Here is an 18,933-nt window from a genome sequence, read left to right on the forward strand (position 1 = left end):
TTCCTTCTTTTGCATGTGGCTGTTCAGTATTCCCAACACCATTTATTGAAGAGACTGTCCTTTCCCCATTGTATATTCTTGGCTCTTTTGTCATAAATTAACCAGATATGCATGGGTTAATTCCTGGCCTAGTCTGTTCCATTAATCTGTGTTTTTATGCCAATACCATACTGTCTGGATTCGCACAGCTTTGTTATATAGCTTGCAATCAAAACAAAGCTGGATGCACCATTGCCCTTTCTTAATCCATCTTCCATACTTAACTTTGTAATATTTCATTTTATAGAATGTTAAGAGTGAGTGGGGCTTCAGGCATTACCCAGCTAGTTTCAGCCTTCACTTACAACAAAAACACCATTAGTCTGAGGAGTGTATTCCTCCCAGCAAAGGTCACCTACCCACGTCTCTGCCTTTCCAACTCAGACCTCATCAGCTACCCTTGTAATTCACATTTTTCTAAGTATCTCTTGGCCTGTAAGTTCAGCACTGTTTACAAGGAGTGTTAAAACATTTACACAAAAGCATAATGGAAGAGAAAGCAGCCGGTAGAACTCAGTCGGCTTAAGGAAAGGGAAGGAAGCCTTAAAATAAATGAAAAGCTTATTAACAGCACCTATAAAAAAAACCTTGCAATTAAGCAGTCTATTTATAGCTCTGAAAGGGCCCCTTATCTAAGCCCACACCACATCCTGGATTTCCACACCTTTCGTGGTTCATGTTTGTGTAGGGGGGTGGTTTAGAAAGCAGTGGCCAAGGCAGGCTTTCTCCATTTTGAACAGAAAGGCTCACCAACAGCCTCAGGGATGAGCCAGATGGCAGGGTCAGAGGCATCCTGGGACCAGAAGCTGACCTCTTACTCATCCAGGAGACCTGACGGGTAGGAAAAGCCGCCTTTGGGTTAAGTAACAGCCAGCTGTATTCTAAGTGAGTGAGAGTCTGGGTTCGGCTGTAACTGTTTCCACCAGGGAGAAGGCCCTTCTTGCTCTTCTCGGTGCTTATAGTTCTATTCCTAAAACCCTGAATTCTGTTGTGCTCAGGTGGTAAAGCTCAGGGAAAGTGGTGGTCTGGTTTTCAGGAAGAGAAGAATCCAGCCACAACACATTAGAACTAAAGACAAGTGTCATTTGAGACTTAAATTGATTTGTCTGTAACTGAGGTACAGAAGAAATCTGGGCTAATTACAACAACCCCCACCACCCTCCTTGTAGCTGCGGAACTCACACATCCGAGAGTTGTCAGAATGCTAATTCCATTCGTTTATTTCCTCATACCACAAACATTTTAGTTCATCTGCCTTTTTACAATCTGATTTACACAAGCAAACTGCAAATGAAAAACAGGCATTCTTTAATCCCCCAAAATACATGTATGAAACATCGCACAAAGCGTAGTATTTATACACAAACAGGCTTAGCTGAAGCTTTATCGCGGCTTCTTAAAATTAGCATTACAGTTTAAATATTTATGCCTGTAGAAGTTTGCATAATCTACTATACATAGTTATTTCAGAAGCAGTTAGGACCTAACTAATTGGCGTGGAAAAAAAAAAACCTTCAACAGAAAGCGCTAACAATTATGTAAACTTAAATTATTTACAATTAAACATGGAGGGTCCTGATTCACAAAACTTAGTGCACATCATGATTCATTCATGGTTTTCATAGAGAAGGTAAGCACTATGTGGAATATTCCCCAGGTAAAATCTAGAATGGTTTTTAGGAGAATGTCAATCTGTTTACTGGAAACTAGAGAAAAAGTAAAACAAAGACTTCAGCAACTGCCTCTGATTTGAAAATTGAAGTATATATATATGGCAGCGATCAGCACCAACAGTGGCCACAAGAGAAGGGCTGGTGCCATTTCTGACCTTACTCTTACTATGTACAGGACGAGAAACAATTCTGCCCCTTTTTTTAAATAAAAAAATCACAGCCCCCTAATCACCACAGGTGAACTCAAAGAAATAGTCTTTCTTCCTACAGACTTCTCTTTAAACTTAAGGCCTAAATCAGCAAATTTAAACAAAGCAGTACCTTTTATAACAGCCTTCAGTTCAATGGATTTTATTTAGAGGTGAAAGCTTGAGGCAGGGTGACCAAGCTGGTAGCTATTCCAGTTACACAAGAAACATCATAGACAAGGTGCCAGAAACCCAAGGTTACCCTTGAAGCGTTTCAAGGGATTCAATAGTGATTTTAAGTATACGACAACGGAGGGGGCTCAGAAAATTAACGAGAACAACTGTTTTTAAAGTGATAAATTTCAGTGAATCAGGTCCCAGGTAAAGTCTTTTAAAAAACCAAACATTTACAGTAAACATCTTAAACTCTGGAATGCAGGTATAGTACAGTTACCAGTTCGTTACATTTACAAAACTGCTCGGACAGTAGGTATTCCAGAGTAAGAACTGAGAAATGTACACGCCGTTCACAATGACTTTAGATACAATGTTATTAAAATACGTTGTTAATCATAAAAATACTTTACTATGTACATGTACACTGTATAAACTCTAGCTCCACCTACCGAAGGAAAGCCCCTAAATCCATCTCTGGCCGACTGGCCCGACAGACAGTGCTGTTCTAGGTTTGGTCTTCATACCACACACGGGCTGAGGGGTACTGCAGTCAGTTCCTCAATGAAACAGTCATGTGCGTTTCCTTCTGCAGAAGGTCTAGTTGGAAGAGTCAGTTTTACTTCCACTATATTTTACTTTCCTAAATGCTGGTCCAAGTAACTCTGGGCATTCACATAATTCATTTGCGATTTGGTTACACTTTAAAATAAGGCTATAGTTCATTTCATCAGTTATAACACTGTCTTGCTTGTAGTCAGGATGGTTTGCAATAAACTCTCTCATCCACCTGGCAACTGTCATTAGTTCTCCTGGGGGAAAAAAAATTAAGACAACATAAGTTAATAGAAGTACCTTTTTTTTTTTTTTAAAGTTGACATTTAGTGACCAGCATAAACACAGTCCTGAAGAAAAATCAGTAGGACCTCCTGGTGTACCCACATGGCAGAGGCTGGGGGAAAGGTCTTCCAGGGTGTTGGAAGAATTCCTCCAGGGGAAGAATTTTAGGTTGCAGGCAGGCAACTAGAGCACACATCCCAAGGTTCGATGTTACCCACGCAGGGACACTGCCAGCTCTTCAGAAATGGGGAGCCGCTAAGGATGTCACGTACACGAGGACTAGAGCTAATACTGATGTGCGACGTGGAAGTTCGTAAGACAGTAGATCCTAGGAGTTCTCATCACAAGGAGAAATTTTCTTTTTCTTCTGTCTATACAACAAGAGGATCTTAACTGAGCCTACTGTGGTAATCACTTCACAATATGTGTCAATCAAACCGTCATGCTACATATAGGCCTTCCACTTCCACTTTGACGTATGTTAATTATTCTTCAACAAAACTGGAAAGAAACCCAAAACTGGGAGCTAACATGCGTACTAGAGCAGTGTCCTCCCATTTGGCCAAAAAAGCTGCAACTGATTCAGGAACTGTAGGGTCTGAAGTTCCCAGAACCATCTTTGATCAAAGAGGTGGAGAAAATAAGGACTAGTAAGTAGACTGAATGAAAGGAAGAACTGGCAGACACGCCATTTGGGGGTATATCCTTTGTGACTCCAGAAAGTTCATGAAAGTCTCAAGGGAAATGGTGACGCCATTACCATTACTCTTACAGCTGACGGCCCCCTTGTGCCAGGCCCTTGTTAGGCACCATCAATGTGATATCAAAAAAAGAGGGGTTCTGGAGCGCTCACTGGATGGGAAACAGGTTGAAGAGCCAGGCGTCCTAGCTGTGGCTCCTGTAACCTAGAGTTCCTTAGCCCCAAAGAGCAAGCCCAGGACGAGGTACAGCAAACACCGCCGCCCAAAGTGACTACCGGGCAATCTGCATACTCTAGTTCCTTGTCTGTGCACTTACTGATGGCTCGCTGCTTTATGAACCAGTAAGAGGAAAAGCACTGCTAATTAAACGGTCAATGATTTAAAGGTGTATTCCACTGCAGAGACCTCGAATGTGAAAAAGAATGCACTGATGAAATACGGTATACTTGAAAAGACTACGTCAAGAACCGTTAAGATGGTAAGATCGTACGGTTCTGCCTACTTTAAGATTTAAAACAAGAAAGCAAAGGATGCCATACCAGATGCTCTCTTCTTAATCAGCTTCAGGTAGTTCAGAATACTACATCTGGTGTCCACATCCACCTCCATGTTTTCAAGGTAAGAGTTCAGAATCGGGATCAGCCCAGGAAACACACCTTCCTACGAGAAGCAGGACACGTCGTTAGTGCTCCAGCCACGGGCGCAGCCAGTGGGGCGCGCAGCAGGCCCTACCTTCCCGTTGATGATGGTGTCTATGCTCATCAGGGCATACTCCTCCACCGCCAGCTCCGGGCTGTTCTGGGCCTTGCCGTAGCCATCCACCACGGTGTTGCCACCTGCCGAGGACAGGACAGAGGCGCTTGAGTGGCCTGTTGCAGCCCACAGGAAGTGACCGGAGAAATCCAAGAGAACGTAATACCTTTGCAAATATCTTTCCTGAAATAAAACATTCCCTGCAAGACAGCATCTCGCTTCTGTGCAACTTTCATGTTTTCATCAACCTAAGGGAGAAAAGTAATCATGGCAACGTCAGAACATTCTCGATCCAACACAGAAGGTGTGGTGCCATCCTCGCTTTTGCAATTAAGTCTCACCCCGTAAGAACCCTACTTTCCCCTTCGACGCTTTCTGTTGAAGGAACAGACTTTTCACTTTTATGTGGGGCCTGTGTCATCCGACCACAGATCAACATGGGCTTTTTAGTAAGAATGGGCGAATTCTAAGTTTACTTTAAAAAACACCACAAAAACTTACAGGCTGCCTGCACTCCAAAGCACCTTTGTGACTAAGCCTAGTAGGAAATCTCTGGAGGGCAAGGGGTTGGTTCTCTTCACACAGCACAATGACTCACCCAAGATGCCAGGTAACCAAAGGGAGAGAACCCAGAGAGAACTTCTGGTTCGCTGCTGTGCCCTCCCTACCACTGGGGTTTGGCTGCCTCACTGTGGTGAGGAGAGGAAAAGAGTCAACAGGTTGTCAGATACGGAATAAGGATAGCCCTCCAAGAACAGAAGATCCATCTGGTAGTTCTGGCCACATCAACTATACATGAGCCCAAAAAACGTTTTTAAAAACATATACCCAGGAGCGCCTGGGTGGCTCAGTTGGTTAAGCATCCAACTCTTGATCTCAGCTCCGGTCTTGACCTCAGGGTCATGAGTTCAAGCCCCATGTTGGGCTCCATGGTGGGCATGGAGCCTACTTAAAAAAGAAAAGAAGAAAAAGGGAAAAAAAAGAAAATATATATATATCTATATATATACTCAGCAGTAAGGCTGGATCATGTGGTATGCCCAGGCCACACAGCAGACCAGTTAAATCAGAGCCTGCGATTACGGGTCCCAGCTATCCGTATCTTTATTTTATATCAAAGCTTTGTTGACACACAATGTTATATTAGTTTCTGGTGTACAAAACAGTGATTCAACAACTCTATCCATTATGCTGTGCTTGCAACAAATGTACTCCCATCTGTCACCATACAGCGCCACTGCAGTACGACTATGTTCCCTATACTTCATGCTTTCTCTGTCCTCCCTAGGACTTAGTCACTGATGACTGGAAGACTGTGCCACCTGCTGCCCTTCCCCATTTTGCTCTCTCGCTCCCCCACTTCCTTCCCTCTGGCAACTATCAGTTTGTTCTCTGTATTTAAGGGTCTGATTCTGGTTTTTTTGTTCATTTTGCTTTTTTAGATGACACATAGAAGTGAAATCACAAGGAATTTGTCCTTCTCTGACTTGAATAATACTCTCTAGGTCCATCCATGCTGTTGCAAATGCCAAGATCTCATTCTTTTTTACGGCTGAGTACTATTCCATCGTATACATGCCACATCTTTTTTCTCCATCTATTGATGGACACTTGGATTGCTTCCGTGTCTTGGCTACTGTAAATAATCCTGCAGTAAACGTAATAGGGGTGTATGCCTTTCTGAATTAATGTTTTCATTTTCCTTGGGTAATACCCGAGTAGTGGAATTACTAAGTCATACGGTAATTCTATTTTTAATTTTTTTGAGGAAGCTCCATACAGTTTTCCTCAGTAGCTGCACTAACTTACACTCTGACCAACAATGTACAAGGGTTCCTTTTTTTCCACATCCTCGCCAACATTGTTATTTCTTGTCTTTTTCATTCTAGCCATTTTGATGGGTGTAAGGTGAACTCACTGTGGTTTTGATTTGCACTTCCCTGATGGTCAGTGATGTTGAACAACTTTTCATGTGTCTGTTGGCCATCGGAAGGTCTTCTGTGGAAAAATGTCTATTTGGGTCCTTTGTCCATTTTTAAATCAGATTTTTGTTTTTTTGTCTGTGTTTTTAAAATATATTTTGGATATTAACCCTTATCAGACATAACATTTGTAGAGATCTTCTCCTAGTCAGTACATTGCCTTTTTGTTTTGCTGATGGAGTTTCCTTTTCTGTGCAGCGGCTTTTTAGTTTAATGTGGTTCCTGTAGTTGATTTTTGCTCATTTCCCTTGCCAGAGGAGATGTATCTAGAAAAATATTGCTAAGGTACATGTCAAAGATTACTGCTTATGTTTTCTTCTAGGAGTTTTATGGTTTCAGGTCTCACATTAAGGTCTTCAATCCATTTGCAGTTGATTTCTGTGTACGGTGTAAGAAAGTGGTCCAGTCTCATCCTTTCGCATGTCGCTGTCCAGTTTTCCCAGCACCATTGAAGAGACTCTCCCCATTGTATATTCTTGCCTCCTTTGTCACAGATCAACCTCATAAGAGTGGATTTATTTTTCGGCTCTCTATTCTGTTCCACTGACGTGTGTGTCTACTTTTGGGCCAATACCTTACTGTTTCAATTACAATAGCTTTGTAATGTATCTTGAAATCTGGAACTGTGATACCTCCGGCTTTGTTCTTTCTCAAGATTGCTTTGGCTGGTTGGGGGAGGGGTTTGTTGTTGTTCTAAACAAATTTTAGGATTATGCTATGAAAAATACTATTGGTATTTTGATAGGGATAGCACTGAATCTGAAGGTTGCTTTGAGTAGTAAGGACATTTTAACAATATTCTTCCAGTTTAAAAGCAGGGTAGGTCTTTCCATTTGTTAGTGTCATCTTCATCAATGTTTTCTAGTTTTCAGAGTACAGGTTTTTCACTCCTTGGTTAAGTTTATTCCTAGGTATTTTATTCTTTTTGGCTTAATTTTATACAAAATTGTTTCCTTTCTGCTTTGTTATTAGTGTATAAAACTACAACAGATGTCTGTGAATTTCATATCCTGCGGCTTTACTGAGTTCAATTATTACCTCCGAGTTTCTGGTGTAGTCTTTAGAGTTTCCTACGTAGTATCAAGTCATCTGCAAATGAGTTTTATCTACTCCTTACCAATCTGGATGCCTTTTATTTTCTTGTCCGATTGCTAGGACTAGGATGACTTCCAGTACTATGCTGAATAAAAGCGGTAAGAGCGGACATCCTTGTCTTGTTCCTGATCTTAGAGGACAAGCTCTCAGGTTTTTCACCATTGAGTATGATGTTAGCCAGGGGTTTTCATACATGGCCTTTACTAAGTTGAGGTATGTTTCCTCTAAACCCACATTGTTGGGAGTATTCATGAATGGATGTTGAATTTTGCCAAATTTTTTTTTGCATCCACTGAAATAATTATCTTTCACTCCGTTAATGTGGCGTACCACATTGATTGATTCGCAAATCATCCCCAGAATAAATCTCACTTGGTCATGGGGAATGATCCTCTTAATGTGTCTGCTAATATCTTGTTGAGGATTTTGCATCTATGTTCATCAAAGATATTCTCCTACACTATCTTCATCCTCTTCTATTTTTTCCAACAGTTTTAGGGAAATAGGTATTAATTCTTCTTTAAATGTCTGGTAAATCCACCTGTAAATTCATCTAATCCTGGACTTTTGAGTTTTTGGATTATCAATTCATCTTCGTTACTAGTATTTGGTCTGTTCGGATTTTCTATTTCTTCCAGATTCAGTTTTGGAAGATTCTACTTCTACTTCTAGGAATTTATCCATTTCTTCTTGTTTGTCCAATTTGTTCGCATATAATTCTCCGTAGTAGTCGCTTATAATCCTTTGTATTTCTGTGGTGTCAGCTGTTACTTCCCTTTCATTTGATTTTACTTGTGTCCTCTTTTGCTTGAGGAATCTAACAGTGTTTCAATTTCATTTATCTTTTCAAAGAACCAGCTCTTGGTTTCATTATCATCTTTTCTATTTTTTAGTATCTGTTTCATTTATTCCTGTTCTGAGCTGTATTTCCTTCCTCCTACTAACTTTGGGCTTTGTTCTCCTTTCTGTAGTCCCTTTAGGCATAAGGCTCTTTGAATTTTTTTCTTGTGGTAGGCTTGTGTCGCTGTAAATTCCCACTTAGAACTGTTTTTTTCCCCACTCTGTCCCCCAAATTTGGACCATTGTGTTTTTATCTTCATTTATCTCCATGTACAAAAAACTCCTCTTGATTGTGAATTCTTTATTTTTCCAATGACTTCTTAAGACCCTTAAAGTAGAGCTTTTAACACTTTTTAGTCTGTTTCCCCTAATGAAATCTTAGGAGAATCTTAGCATGTATACACTAAAGGGTCATGCTGAACTAGGATGGATGGTGCGAAGTCTTTGATTACTGAGGCTGTCTCCCATACTCAATTTCTACTGTTATGGTTTTGTTTTTTTAAAGAAACACATGACCTCCTGAATAATCTAGACACTTCTAGGAACATATCCAAATAACAGTCTAAAATTCCATCATGGCTATCAATGGGTTTTCATTTCGAATATTTTTTTTCTTACTCTTGACAGAAGTTCATAAAGATCACTGTTTTAAAGAGAAATTCATAAAAGCAAAAATTAAAAGTATGTTTTACTACTGCACTGTAAATTCTCAGTTTGACTGCTACGGTTTACTTTAAAGCTATGATTTTCCCTTTAGAGACTAGCTTTGCCAGCATCCTAGTTTAGAGTTCCTCTAAAACCTATGAGGAAAGCAATTTTAAATTTCCAACAGTTAGATTTCTCTTGACCATCTTTTTGTTGAATTATGGCGGGAATGCATCCTGTTAACGGTGTTTACTTTTGAGAGGTGAAGATTTTCCTTAATTTTTGTAAAATCTTCCTCAGGGCACTTGGAAAAACATGTGCTGTGGTAGGAGATTTGTGACAAGGACTGTACAAACCAGCTTCTTAACCGTGCCGTTTAATTCCCCAAAGCCTTTCTCTTTGGTTATAGGGCCTGTCAGAGACTGAGTAACAGGCAAGGCCCTCTAAGTGATTTACCTCCAGGAATCCCACACGTTCTTACAACAGCCCACTTACCCCAATTCTACACATGCAAACAGAGGCACGGAGATGCTAAGTACCTTGGTCAGGTTAAAAAGCCAGTGAAGAGTGTAGGTGATTTATGAGCTGAATGCTCACACTGCAGCCATGTCAGAGCCACAATACTATAGTGCCTTGAATTCTTTCATGCTTCTAAAGAAGTTCTGCTACGCATTGAGGTACAAAACAGAAATCATGGCTCTGACATTATTTTGGAAGAATAGAGAAAACTGCTTTCTCTATTGAATAGTTTATCCTCACACTTTTGTGTCTGTTATCAATTTTGTCATTTCTGCTATCTCTTTAAAAGGTCATTATCCAGTTCTTTGTTTTCCATAGTTGTCCTTGTTTTAGGGATGCAAACACCCTACACCATTATGATGCTCTTTTTTATCATCTGTTTTAGCTTTGTAATAGGATAGTTTAGTCTGTTCAAATTTGTCTTCATCTTATTTTCACCATTTTATGTTCTCTGGGCTATACCATCGTACCACTCCCTTGCCCTACCCACAACTTTTGCAGCACTGGAAAGGTTCTGGGCTTTTTCCCCCACTCCTTTTAACATTTCTATTACCTTAGTCTACCATACATCTCCTTCCATTATCCCCTTGGTAGGTAAGAGTTCTGGCATACTTCCAGCACTAGTAATCTATTAAGTTTTGATAGAATCACCTGGAATTTCAAGTTTGGGAAGACAATTCTGTTTTCCTTACCCTTCAGGATTCTGTAGACTTTTGCATTCCCTCTTCCTCTCCAACATTAACTTTTTTTTTTTCCTCTCCCCTCTTGGTGCTATCTGATCTGAATTTTCTCTCCCATTTTCAGGTGGTTGATTTTTCTCTTTAAGATTCAGAAATTCCTAGATTTGGGTTCTTTAAATATTTCTGTCTCATCCTTAATAGAACTTTCTTGAGTGAGAGTCTATTTCTCAGATTACTGGATCTCATTTTTTATATAAAGATCATTCTCGTCTAAATGATTGTAAACATTGAACTTTTCAGAGGAATTCTCCATGTTTGTTTTTCCATGATTCCCATTTCCTTGTCATCCTGCTGAGCTCAATCTCAATTTGGTTCCTAAGTTATTAACTTGGATCTTTAATAACATTGGCTCTACTGGTGAATATAATGAGTTTTAGAAGCGTAGCTTTTTCTAAAACTCTTCTCCAAGAGCTCTCTCATCAATAATGCTTGTTTATTTTGTTTGTGACCTTTCTTTAGAATTTTTTCAAGGGCATTAAGAATTCTTTCCAGTTGCTTGAACTATATTTCACTGAGGGGAATGCCTTCTGTAAGCCCAGCTGGGCCCTTCCCTCAAGGCTATTAAAAGTCACCCATTTTCTACTGACTTTTAGACATCTATTCATATTTGTTAACAAAGGCTTAGATGGGTAACTTCCAGGGACTCTTCCTTACAGGGGCTGATCCCCCTAGCAGGTACACCCGTACGAGTAAATGGTCCGCAGAATCCTATGGGTTACTTTTGGCCTGGGTGTAAAGAGCAGGCAGAGGCAGGCTGACGAGTGCATCTTACCTCCATGGGTCGGAATTCTACTCTCCATCCAATATCGGAGTTTGGAGGAGGGGGGCTTAAATCGCATCGTCTGCGGGTGGGGCAGGTACAGGCTGGAGCTGCCCCTCATGGAGAAGGAGGGAGCCAGGTGGGGCAGCTGCTGCGGTAGGCGTTCCTTCCTTCCGCGCTCGCTCTGACAGGGCTGCTCCACCTCTCCTTCCTCGGCAGACCCCTCACTCAGCCGAGCAACCTCCTCCAGCCACCTGCTGTGCCTGGGGACCCACTGGCCCAGGAACCAAAGGGCTCCGCTTAGTTAGCTGCTGCCTCACAGTCTGAATTATTCCAGGGCTCCGCTGGGAAACTGCTTCCAGAGAACTCCTTTTTTGGTTGTTGTTGGGCTGGAGCTGATGTCCAATCTACCTTCTCTAGAAATATATCCAGTTCGGTTCCACGGAGGTGACCCTTCCCTGCATCCCCACAGTTACATCTGCCCCCTCCTCTTTACTTTTGCTATCATAACCAGAATGGCATTTGGGGGAGGATGAAATCAATCTGTGGATTCTCTCCAACCATCGTCTTGAAATGTAAGCCTCTAGAAATAGTGATTCAAAAGCAACCCTAAATCTCGTTCACATGGCCTGAGGAGCTACTGTTAGCACTTGTTGTTTTCCAGGAATCTCTACCAATGCTGTACCATAATCTACAGCGTAAGCTTTGGTGGAAAAGGGAAAAGAGAATGGGTACGGTATAGGAGAGGCATTTTATTCTAAATGGTGAAAATTCTCAATCAGGTCAGATCTAAAACAAATATTATAGGTAAATAAGCAACAGATAATCTGTAGATACCCAAACCCACTGCTATACTGAAACACATTCTTACCTTTGATAGTGGAATGAGAAAATCCAGTTTGTATGAAAGGATCACCCTGGTAAGCAGCACCACAAACACCACATAGGCAGAGTTCTCAAAGTCTGTTAACTGAACCTAGACAAGAGCAGGATCCCAGAGAAGTTATGGACCAATTACACAAACCGGCTCTTCCCCGACAGACCCCTCCTTAGATCTTGCCACGCCCAAGCCAGTGCCTACCTCACCATGTGGGGCTTGGAAGCCCTGTGTCCACAGTCTATTCTCAGTCCTAAGCTTTTGGACCTGCTTTTACCATGCACACGTTTGGTCTGTATTTGGAAAGCCTCTGAGAAGAGCACTAGAAGGGTAATGGGCAGAGCAGGGGCATGACTGAATCACTTTCCGCTGATGTGCGTCTTACCTCCATGGGTCGGAATTCTACTCTCCATCCAATATCGGAGTTTGGAGGAGGGGGCTTAAATCGCATCGTCTGCCAATTTGTGGACTGAATATTCTATAATAAAAAAGCAGAAAACCAACTTTCCACGTGTCCAGGAAAATATTAAGATGGTTTGATACTTGGTAAGGGAAGATTATACACTGTTGATACTCAATACTCTTTAATTTACAAATACCAAAAGGTACAATTTAAGATGTCCTCGACATGTGACCTGCTAGGAAAACAAACAAGTGTTTAACAGAAGTTGAGTGATAGGTTGGCAGCACAGAAATAATTGATGCCATTTTTTTATGCAGCATGTCTGAATTTTTCAACTTTCTGCAAGCAAGAGAAAATAGTGAAAAAATGCAGAATCAGATATATAACTAGTCAGAATTATAAAATAAGGTACGTTAAACCATTCCAAAATTTCTTAATTCTTTACTGCACCAGACAATGAAAGGCATCGGAATGCCAATTACTAACTGCTCACAGGTACAGAAAATGGCCTCCATCTTGGTTAGTGAAGTGAAATGCATTTAGAACAGAAGAGATACCTCAAAATGGTCAGATTCATTGGCATCATCCAAGTGTATTTTCTCTTCGAACAGAGTCAGGGGGTCTCTAATGAAGAGATGAGCAACATGCTGGGCCAGGAGACGATCGATGCCTGTCAAGAGAGGTTACACCAGACTCCTGTCAAGGTCCCGGGCTCCACTGTGTCTAAGTCCAGTAAGAAGACAAGACAGCTCAGCAAGTTTGAAGACAGGGCATCTAGAAGCTCAGGAAATGGCTGGTTTATTCAGTATCATCCTACAGACCCTGAGGAAGTGCCAGAGTTTTATTTGCTACTTACACAATGCCTGGTGGGGCACTGGTGTGGACCTAAATACAGACCTCCAGAGTAAGTTCCTTTGCTAAAAGTCAAGAAGATCTCACAAATATTTGGAACTTGAAACTTTAGGAACAAGCAGCGTCATAAGAAAAGTTAAGAGACTTCACACTAAAAATAGAAACCAGACCGGAAGTCAGCAAAAAGTTCTAAAGAGCTCTGAAGAACCAAAGGTGCACAATCAAACCTGGAGAAAAGGAGTGGCTGCTCACCTTCCTGCAGGAGTTGTTCGTAGATTTCCTTATCTATTGTCAAGTCGATGTCATTGTATTTCTCGCCACACTCAGATAAGTAACTGTCTATCGAATCGTATCGGGACTTACTGATCCTATAGTTATTGTTCTTCAGCGGCTAAAATTGAAAAAAAATACGCATGAATGCCATATAAAATGCTCCGGAAATAAACTAATGCCCCATATACTTCTACTTAAATGCTTTTATATTTTATATATAATAGTTATATAAAAATATCCAACCTTAAGATCCTGAAAAAAAGTTATTAGGGAAAATTATGTCTTTTAAAAATTTGGAAGTAACTTAAGTAGCTGTTCTCTGATATGATTTACATATCACTTTTTTTAAAAGGCAGTTTGCCTTCATTCTTACTAAGCCAGGAAAATATATGCCAAGGTTGAAAGCAAACCTATTAACATAAAAAAGAGCTGTTAACATCATTTCTCCTTTAAGGTTTAATTCTACTTAGGCAGCACGCTCGACAATTCATGAGCACTTACATGAAGACAAGAGCAGTGGCAGTGCAGCCCTGGTGAGAACATCAGAGGCACTTGAAAGAGCTCATTTAAAAACCACGTCCAGGTCTCGGTTCTGGAGACACTTGTTTATTCGATCTACCGTGGGCCGGTGTCTATTTTTAAAGCTCTCCATAGGCGGTTTTGATGCACACTCCAGGTTGGAGAGGTGCACGGTCACAGTTCAATATGCAAACAAGAGGCACTAATCTACCCTTATTAGGCAAACCTAACCCTTTATACGGGGCAAAATAATCTTTGACCACAGACTCCACAGCAGAAAGCACCATATACAAAGCGCCCGCGGGGTGCCAGAAAGCCTTTTGGTAACAACAGCCCATCGGCACTTACTTCCAAAATACAGGAAGAAAGCGCCACTAAGTTTTAGAAGAGGATGAAACAAATACAGATTTCAGCAAGTGATGAAAATTCCTTACCCCAACCAGATCATGCTTCCCATATATTCACCCCAAAACAAACACTAATGACATCAAAGACAGGCTTATAACCTGTGAATTTCTTCCCACATGCGACCAGCCCACTCAAGATAAAAATTTAAGGAAGACTTCAACATTGTAAGTAGTTACAATAACCCCATTTTACCCACTTCGTTTTTTAAAAAGGCTATTAAGGAAAATCACTCCCACCTCCAGTCCTCTCTCCTCCCGAGTTCTATCATCTACAGATGCGGAAATCACTCCCCAGCGACAATCAATGTCTGACACATAGCCTCGGTAGAAAGGAGACGCAGCGCTCAAAGCCATCTAAAAACAAACAAAAGTCAGCACCTGCAGGTTCGAAGTGTCACTCACATGCTGAGAAAAGCACCATGCAATTACCTCTGATCTAGAAGAATCGGTTTAGGTGAGCCCCATGGGAGTTCTAGTCCTCTGTGCCTACTTTTTTATAGTGAAAGACACCAGAAGGGACTCAAATCCCTCTACGGGATTCATTTAAATCACCCCCTCTGTCACGTGAATGGGAAGGATGGGAGAGCGGAAACAGCTACACTCCAACTTGACACTTGAACACCCAGATGTCTTACTAGCAACAGTAAACTTCCACAGCTTGGAGTCTTAGTCCAGTAGCTCTAAATGCATACTATTTATGTTAGTTCATTTCTGAATAAAGCCTTTACCGGACTTAAATGGCACAGAGTCAGCAAATGTTGCACAAGCACTCTCTCTACAAAGAAGTCTTTAAGATGTCGTTTCTACTTACGACAATTGGACAGATAGTGGCCAACTGATCATAAAGGTATCTGGCCTCAGATATGCTGCAGGCTTGGAACGTTACCTGTTTAAGAATTACAAGTTATTAACAACGACGAATCATCAACATCCTCCCCAAGGAGTCGAGTCTGAGAAGGATGGTGGCCGGGGAAGACAGAGGGCATGGTGTGCAATGGTCACTCTACGGCTAATAACACTTATTAACACAGTAGTTTTGCTTAAAAGTTGCCTTGGATGAATTTTGCCAAACAATGGTATTTGATCACACTCACATATAAATAGCCATTTCCTAAATTAAATAAGATTAAAATGTCAGGAAAGGAAAGGAAGACACTAGGTAAATGGCAAGTTCAGCAAGGCATCTCCTCTTCTGCTGGCTTATCTCCCTCGACAGCATGCCCCCACACTTCAGTTAGCTCAAGGGTTAGAGAAATTTTGGTACAGAAGGACAGAGATGCTCATGACTGGTTTCAAAGCTCACTGGTGGCAAGTACAAGGAATAGCCTGGGACAGAGCAAGCCTGGAGGAAGGGAGAACAGGTAAGATACTCAGCTGACAAGGATGTAACCCAAGAGGGCTGCAGGAGGAGGCATACCAAAGTGGCAGTCACTGGGGGCCAGTGGGTATAGTATAGAGAATGAAGGCGTGACTCAGGTTTTGGCTTGGGTGTTCCTGAGACAGACAGCAGAGGCACCAAGACACAATGGGCATATGAAGGAAAGGAGCAGGTAAAGAAGCCCTTTAAGTGGCTGGGTCTCCAGGGCTGATGACCAGAAGACAAGTCTGGGGTGAAGAAGTACTTAGGGAGTAGTAGGCTCAGATAATGTTCTGAAGATGGGCAGGATCACCCAGGAAGCCTGCACAAGAGGGGTAAAAGTAGCACATTTCAGAGTTAGGTAGAGAAAAAAAAATCATATTGTTCATTAGCACTAATGTTCTACAAACAATTACCCAAAAGAAACCAAAAAAGTCCTGCTTGCTTTGAGATGCGGAGCAGTGGAAGGGACTAGGAACACAAATCCTGGTTGTGTGAGCATATCCATATTAACTGCAAATAGGGAACAGTTTTCCGGTCCTCTGTTGTTATTTAATAATATTTTGAATTTAATGTTGGTGTAGAAAGTAATTTAAGGGCTTAATCCCTGAAAGAGTAGCCAAGTATGTTTATTGTTATAATCCCAACCTGTTATTTCCCATAGTTTTAGCCAGGTCTCAATTTTGCTTTTTTAACGAAGAACTTCTATGAGGAGACTCACTTGTCTACCTGGAGAATTATATTCATGTCGGTGTGGTCACTAACTACAGAAAAATACTTAGACAACTTGCTATAATTTCTGTTAATGATTCACTGCTCTATTTTAATTAAAATGTACTAGCAATTAACCAGCCATTATAAATTAATTCAACACAGAGAAGAGCTGTGTCGCAGACCTCAAGGAATAAGGGTATCAAAGGTTAAAATAAGAGCTCTTAAGAAGGGTTAGCAATTAGGTCACTCTACAGCAAAACAAGGGCAGTTTCTGCAAAGAGATGGAAACTCAGAAATCAGCTTGTGCAAGGCTAAGGATAAAATGGGAAGTGAGGAAACGTGAGACAGTAAGCCAAGTATTTACACACTTCTCTGCTGGGACAGATTGGCTTCTCTTAGATGACCTAGTATATATTAGACAATTCACAGGCAAATCCTGGAAGAAAGTATGCTTAAAATTCGCACCTGGAATTCCATAGTTAAGTTACAACAGCGAAGTGACTTAGTTATTCTAAATATATTCAGTAAGTGGCTTCAGCACTCTAGAACTAATGTAGCTACAAATCAAACAGGACAGGACTATGGTAATGGCTGGGGGCAGTGGCGGGGGGGGGAAGAGTTCTTATGCCTTAAAGTATGAACAGTTTTGGCTTCTGGTGTTCCGTTAAAGTATCTCATAAGAGGAGAAGCAGTGTCACTAGGAAACAGAGGGGAAAAAAGAGCAAGTATGAAAAATAGATGTTAGAAACTTAGATGTCTAATCTAAAATTTACCTAGAACCCACTTCTGAAGCCACCTGATTTTCTTACAGAGGGAAAAAAACCTATTACAACGTGCACGAACTTATGATTCCTGAAAAATTCCCCAAGAGTCAAGCATTCGAGTGTGGTTATGTGACTTTTTTGTTTTGTACAGTTAAGTCTTCCACTAACCTTAAGAAATTGTAACATTTTCTGCTTTAACAAGCAGTTTCTAGTTTTCTACTTGAGAGACGCAAAGTAGGGTGTTTTCTGTGCTTAGGTATGGAATTCATCTCCTTTCCCATACACTTTACGTGATTTGTGCTAATAATTTTTTGAGTATTCAAAGTAGGGTCTTGGACAACAGAAAGAAAACTTAATCCTGAACCCATGAAAAAGAGTAAATTTGGATGGAAAATTGTATCTACAGGTAATAAAAATGTTAACTACCCACCATTAGAACCCTTTGTATGGTGTTTCAAGGGAAAGACTGTCCCTTTGGAACGAAGTAACTGTACTGTCCCTGGCAGGGTACCCTGGTTTAATATTAAACCAAGAAAAGGCAATCAGTACTCCAATTACACTGATACAATTTTAAAGCCATGCACTGTAAGTTCTAGAGCTTAATGGTTCCTTTTAAAAACATTTGTAATTAAGATAGAAAAGCAGATATGCAAGTGAAAGTCGAAAGATCTCTTTTTTATGAAATGTGACCCTCTGTAACAAAACTTACTGGCCTATGTTTGTTTGGAAGACCACACACTTTATGCCGCCTGTGTATGTCAGGAAAACCAGAAAAAAAAACTATGGTTATATAAACACATTTAGCATGGAGAAATCTGACTCTGGCTTTCAATTTTCATTTTACAGAGTTGTAAAAATAAGCGCATCAGAGCTTTATGTGCAAGAAGGCATGTGTCTACACTGCAGCTGTCTGAGATGATGGGAATGCTGAGTTTTTTGGCCTCTGCCTGGACCCGAGGCCCCGGGCCTCACATGGGGGCCAGGTTTCACACCACTCCAGACCTCTGAGGACGTTACTTCTAATCTTCTGAAGTAATCAGAAATGGATACAATCACCTTAGACAATAACAAGTGACCTTTTTATCTGAAATTTGAAATTTTCACTTTATACTCTGTGCAACTCCTACTCCTGTTCTCACACGATTTTAAGCAAAGTAAAGGTTAAAACAAGCACTTCTGTTGATAAAAACAACGAAGTATAGCTTAGAGTCAGACCTAGAAGGGGACTTAATACAAACCTTCCGGTTAACTGGGGAGAAAATCAAGACGCCAAGAAGTGAGGGGAGCTACCCAAACCCCGAAGGAGCAGCAACAGCTGTGGCCCGAGCGCAGGCCCACCGCTGCCAGGTGGGTCCCGTGTCCGGCCACCCAGGTCCCTGCCAGGCGCACCAGCCATCTGACTAGATCCACGGGAAGTTTTAAAGGAGGAAACAGAGAAAGGCTGTACTGCCTCCTGTGTCACTTCGCCAGGGGCAAGGCAAACACGGGTTGCTCAGTAGTTCTTTTTATACCACTAGGCGGCCTTGCCTGAATATGAACGTTTGGAGTCCAAACAATCCTTCCCTTGGATCCCAAGGTCACGGGAGTACATCCAAAGTTCACTTTCAGAAACAGAGATCTGAATGGTATTATAAGCTCTAGGCCCGACCATCACTGGAAAGAACAGAGGCAGGGATCATGGAATATTTCACACTGTAAGTAACAACCACTTATCTTTGTAGTAAACTGGAGATTCCATGAACTCTCCATCAAGAGATAGCTACCAATGAATTTACTAAAAATCACTGGTTTTCAGAAAGGCACACTTTTAGCTTTCAT

The 18,933-nt window shown here is 41.2% G+C and overlaps 1 protein-coding gene across 1 annotated transcript in view; it reads right to left on the reverse strand.

The window, feature by feature from the left end:
* Positions 1 to 1,235: 1,235 nt before the first annotated feature.
* Positions 1,236 to 18,933, reverse strand: part of GCLC (glutamate-cysteine ligase catalytic subunit) — a 45,147-nt gene continuing 27,449 nt past the window's right edge. Inside the window, exons 7-16 of the mRNA XM_026507222.4 lie at positions 15,092 to 15,166; positions 14,518 to 14,634; positions 13,334 to 13,472; positions 12,787 to 12,899; positions 12,212 to 12,304; positions 11,821 to 11,925; positions 4,535 to 4,616; positions 4,348 to 4,451; positions 4,155 to 4,275; positions 1,236 to 2,886 (exon numbers count right to left, since the gene is read on the reverse strand). Coding sequence (XP_026363007.3) covers positions 2,675 to 2,886; positions 4,155 to 4,275; positions 4,348 to 4,451; positions 4,535 to 4,616; positions 11,821 to 11,925; positions 12,212 to 12,304; positions 12,787 to 12,899; positions 13,334 to 13,472; positions 14,518 to 14,634; positions 15,092 to 15,166 — 1,161 coding nt within the window. The 3' untranslated portion in view covers positions 1,236 to 2,674. The remainder of the gene's footprint in view (positions 2,887 to 4,154; positions 4,276 to 4,347; positions 4,452 to 4,534; positions 4,617 to 11,820; positions 11,926 to 12,211; positions 12,305 to 12,786; positions 12,900 to 13,333; positions 13,473 to 14,517; positions 14,635 to 15,091; positions 15,167 to 18,933) is intronic.

Source organism: Ursus arctos, unplaced genomic scaffold, assembly GCF_023065955.2.
Source record: "Ursus arctos isolate Adak ecotype North America unplaced genomic scaffold, UrsArc2.0 scaffold_29, whole genome shotgun sequence".
Classification (NCBI taxonomy): Eukaryota; Metazoa; Chordata; class Mammalia; order Carnivora; family Ursidae; genus Ursus; species Ursus arctos.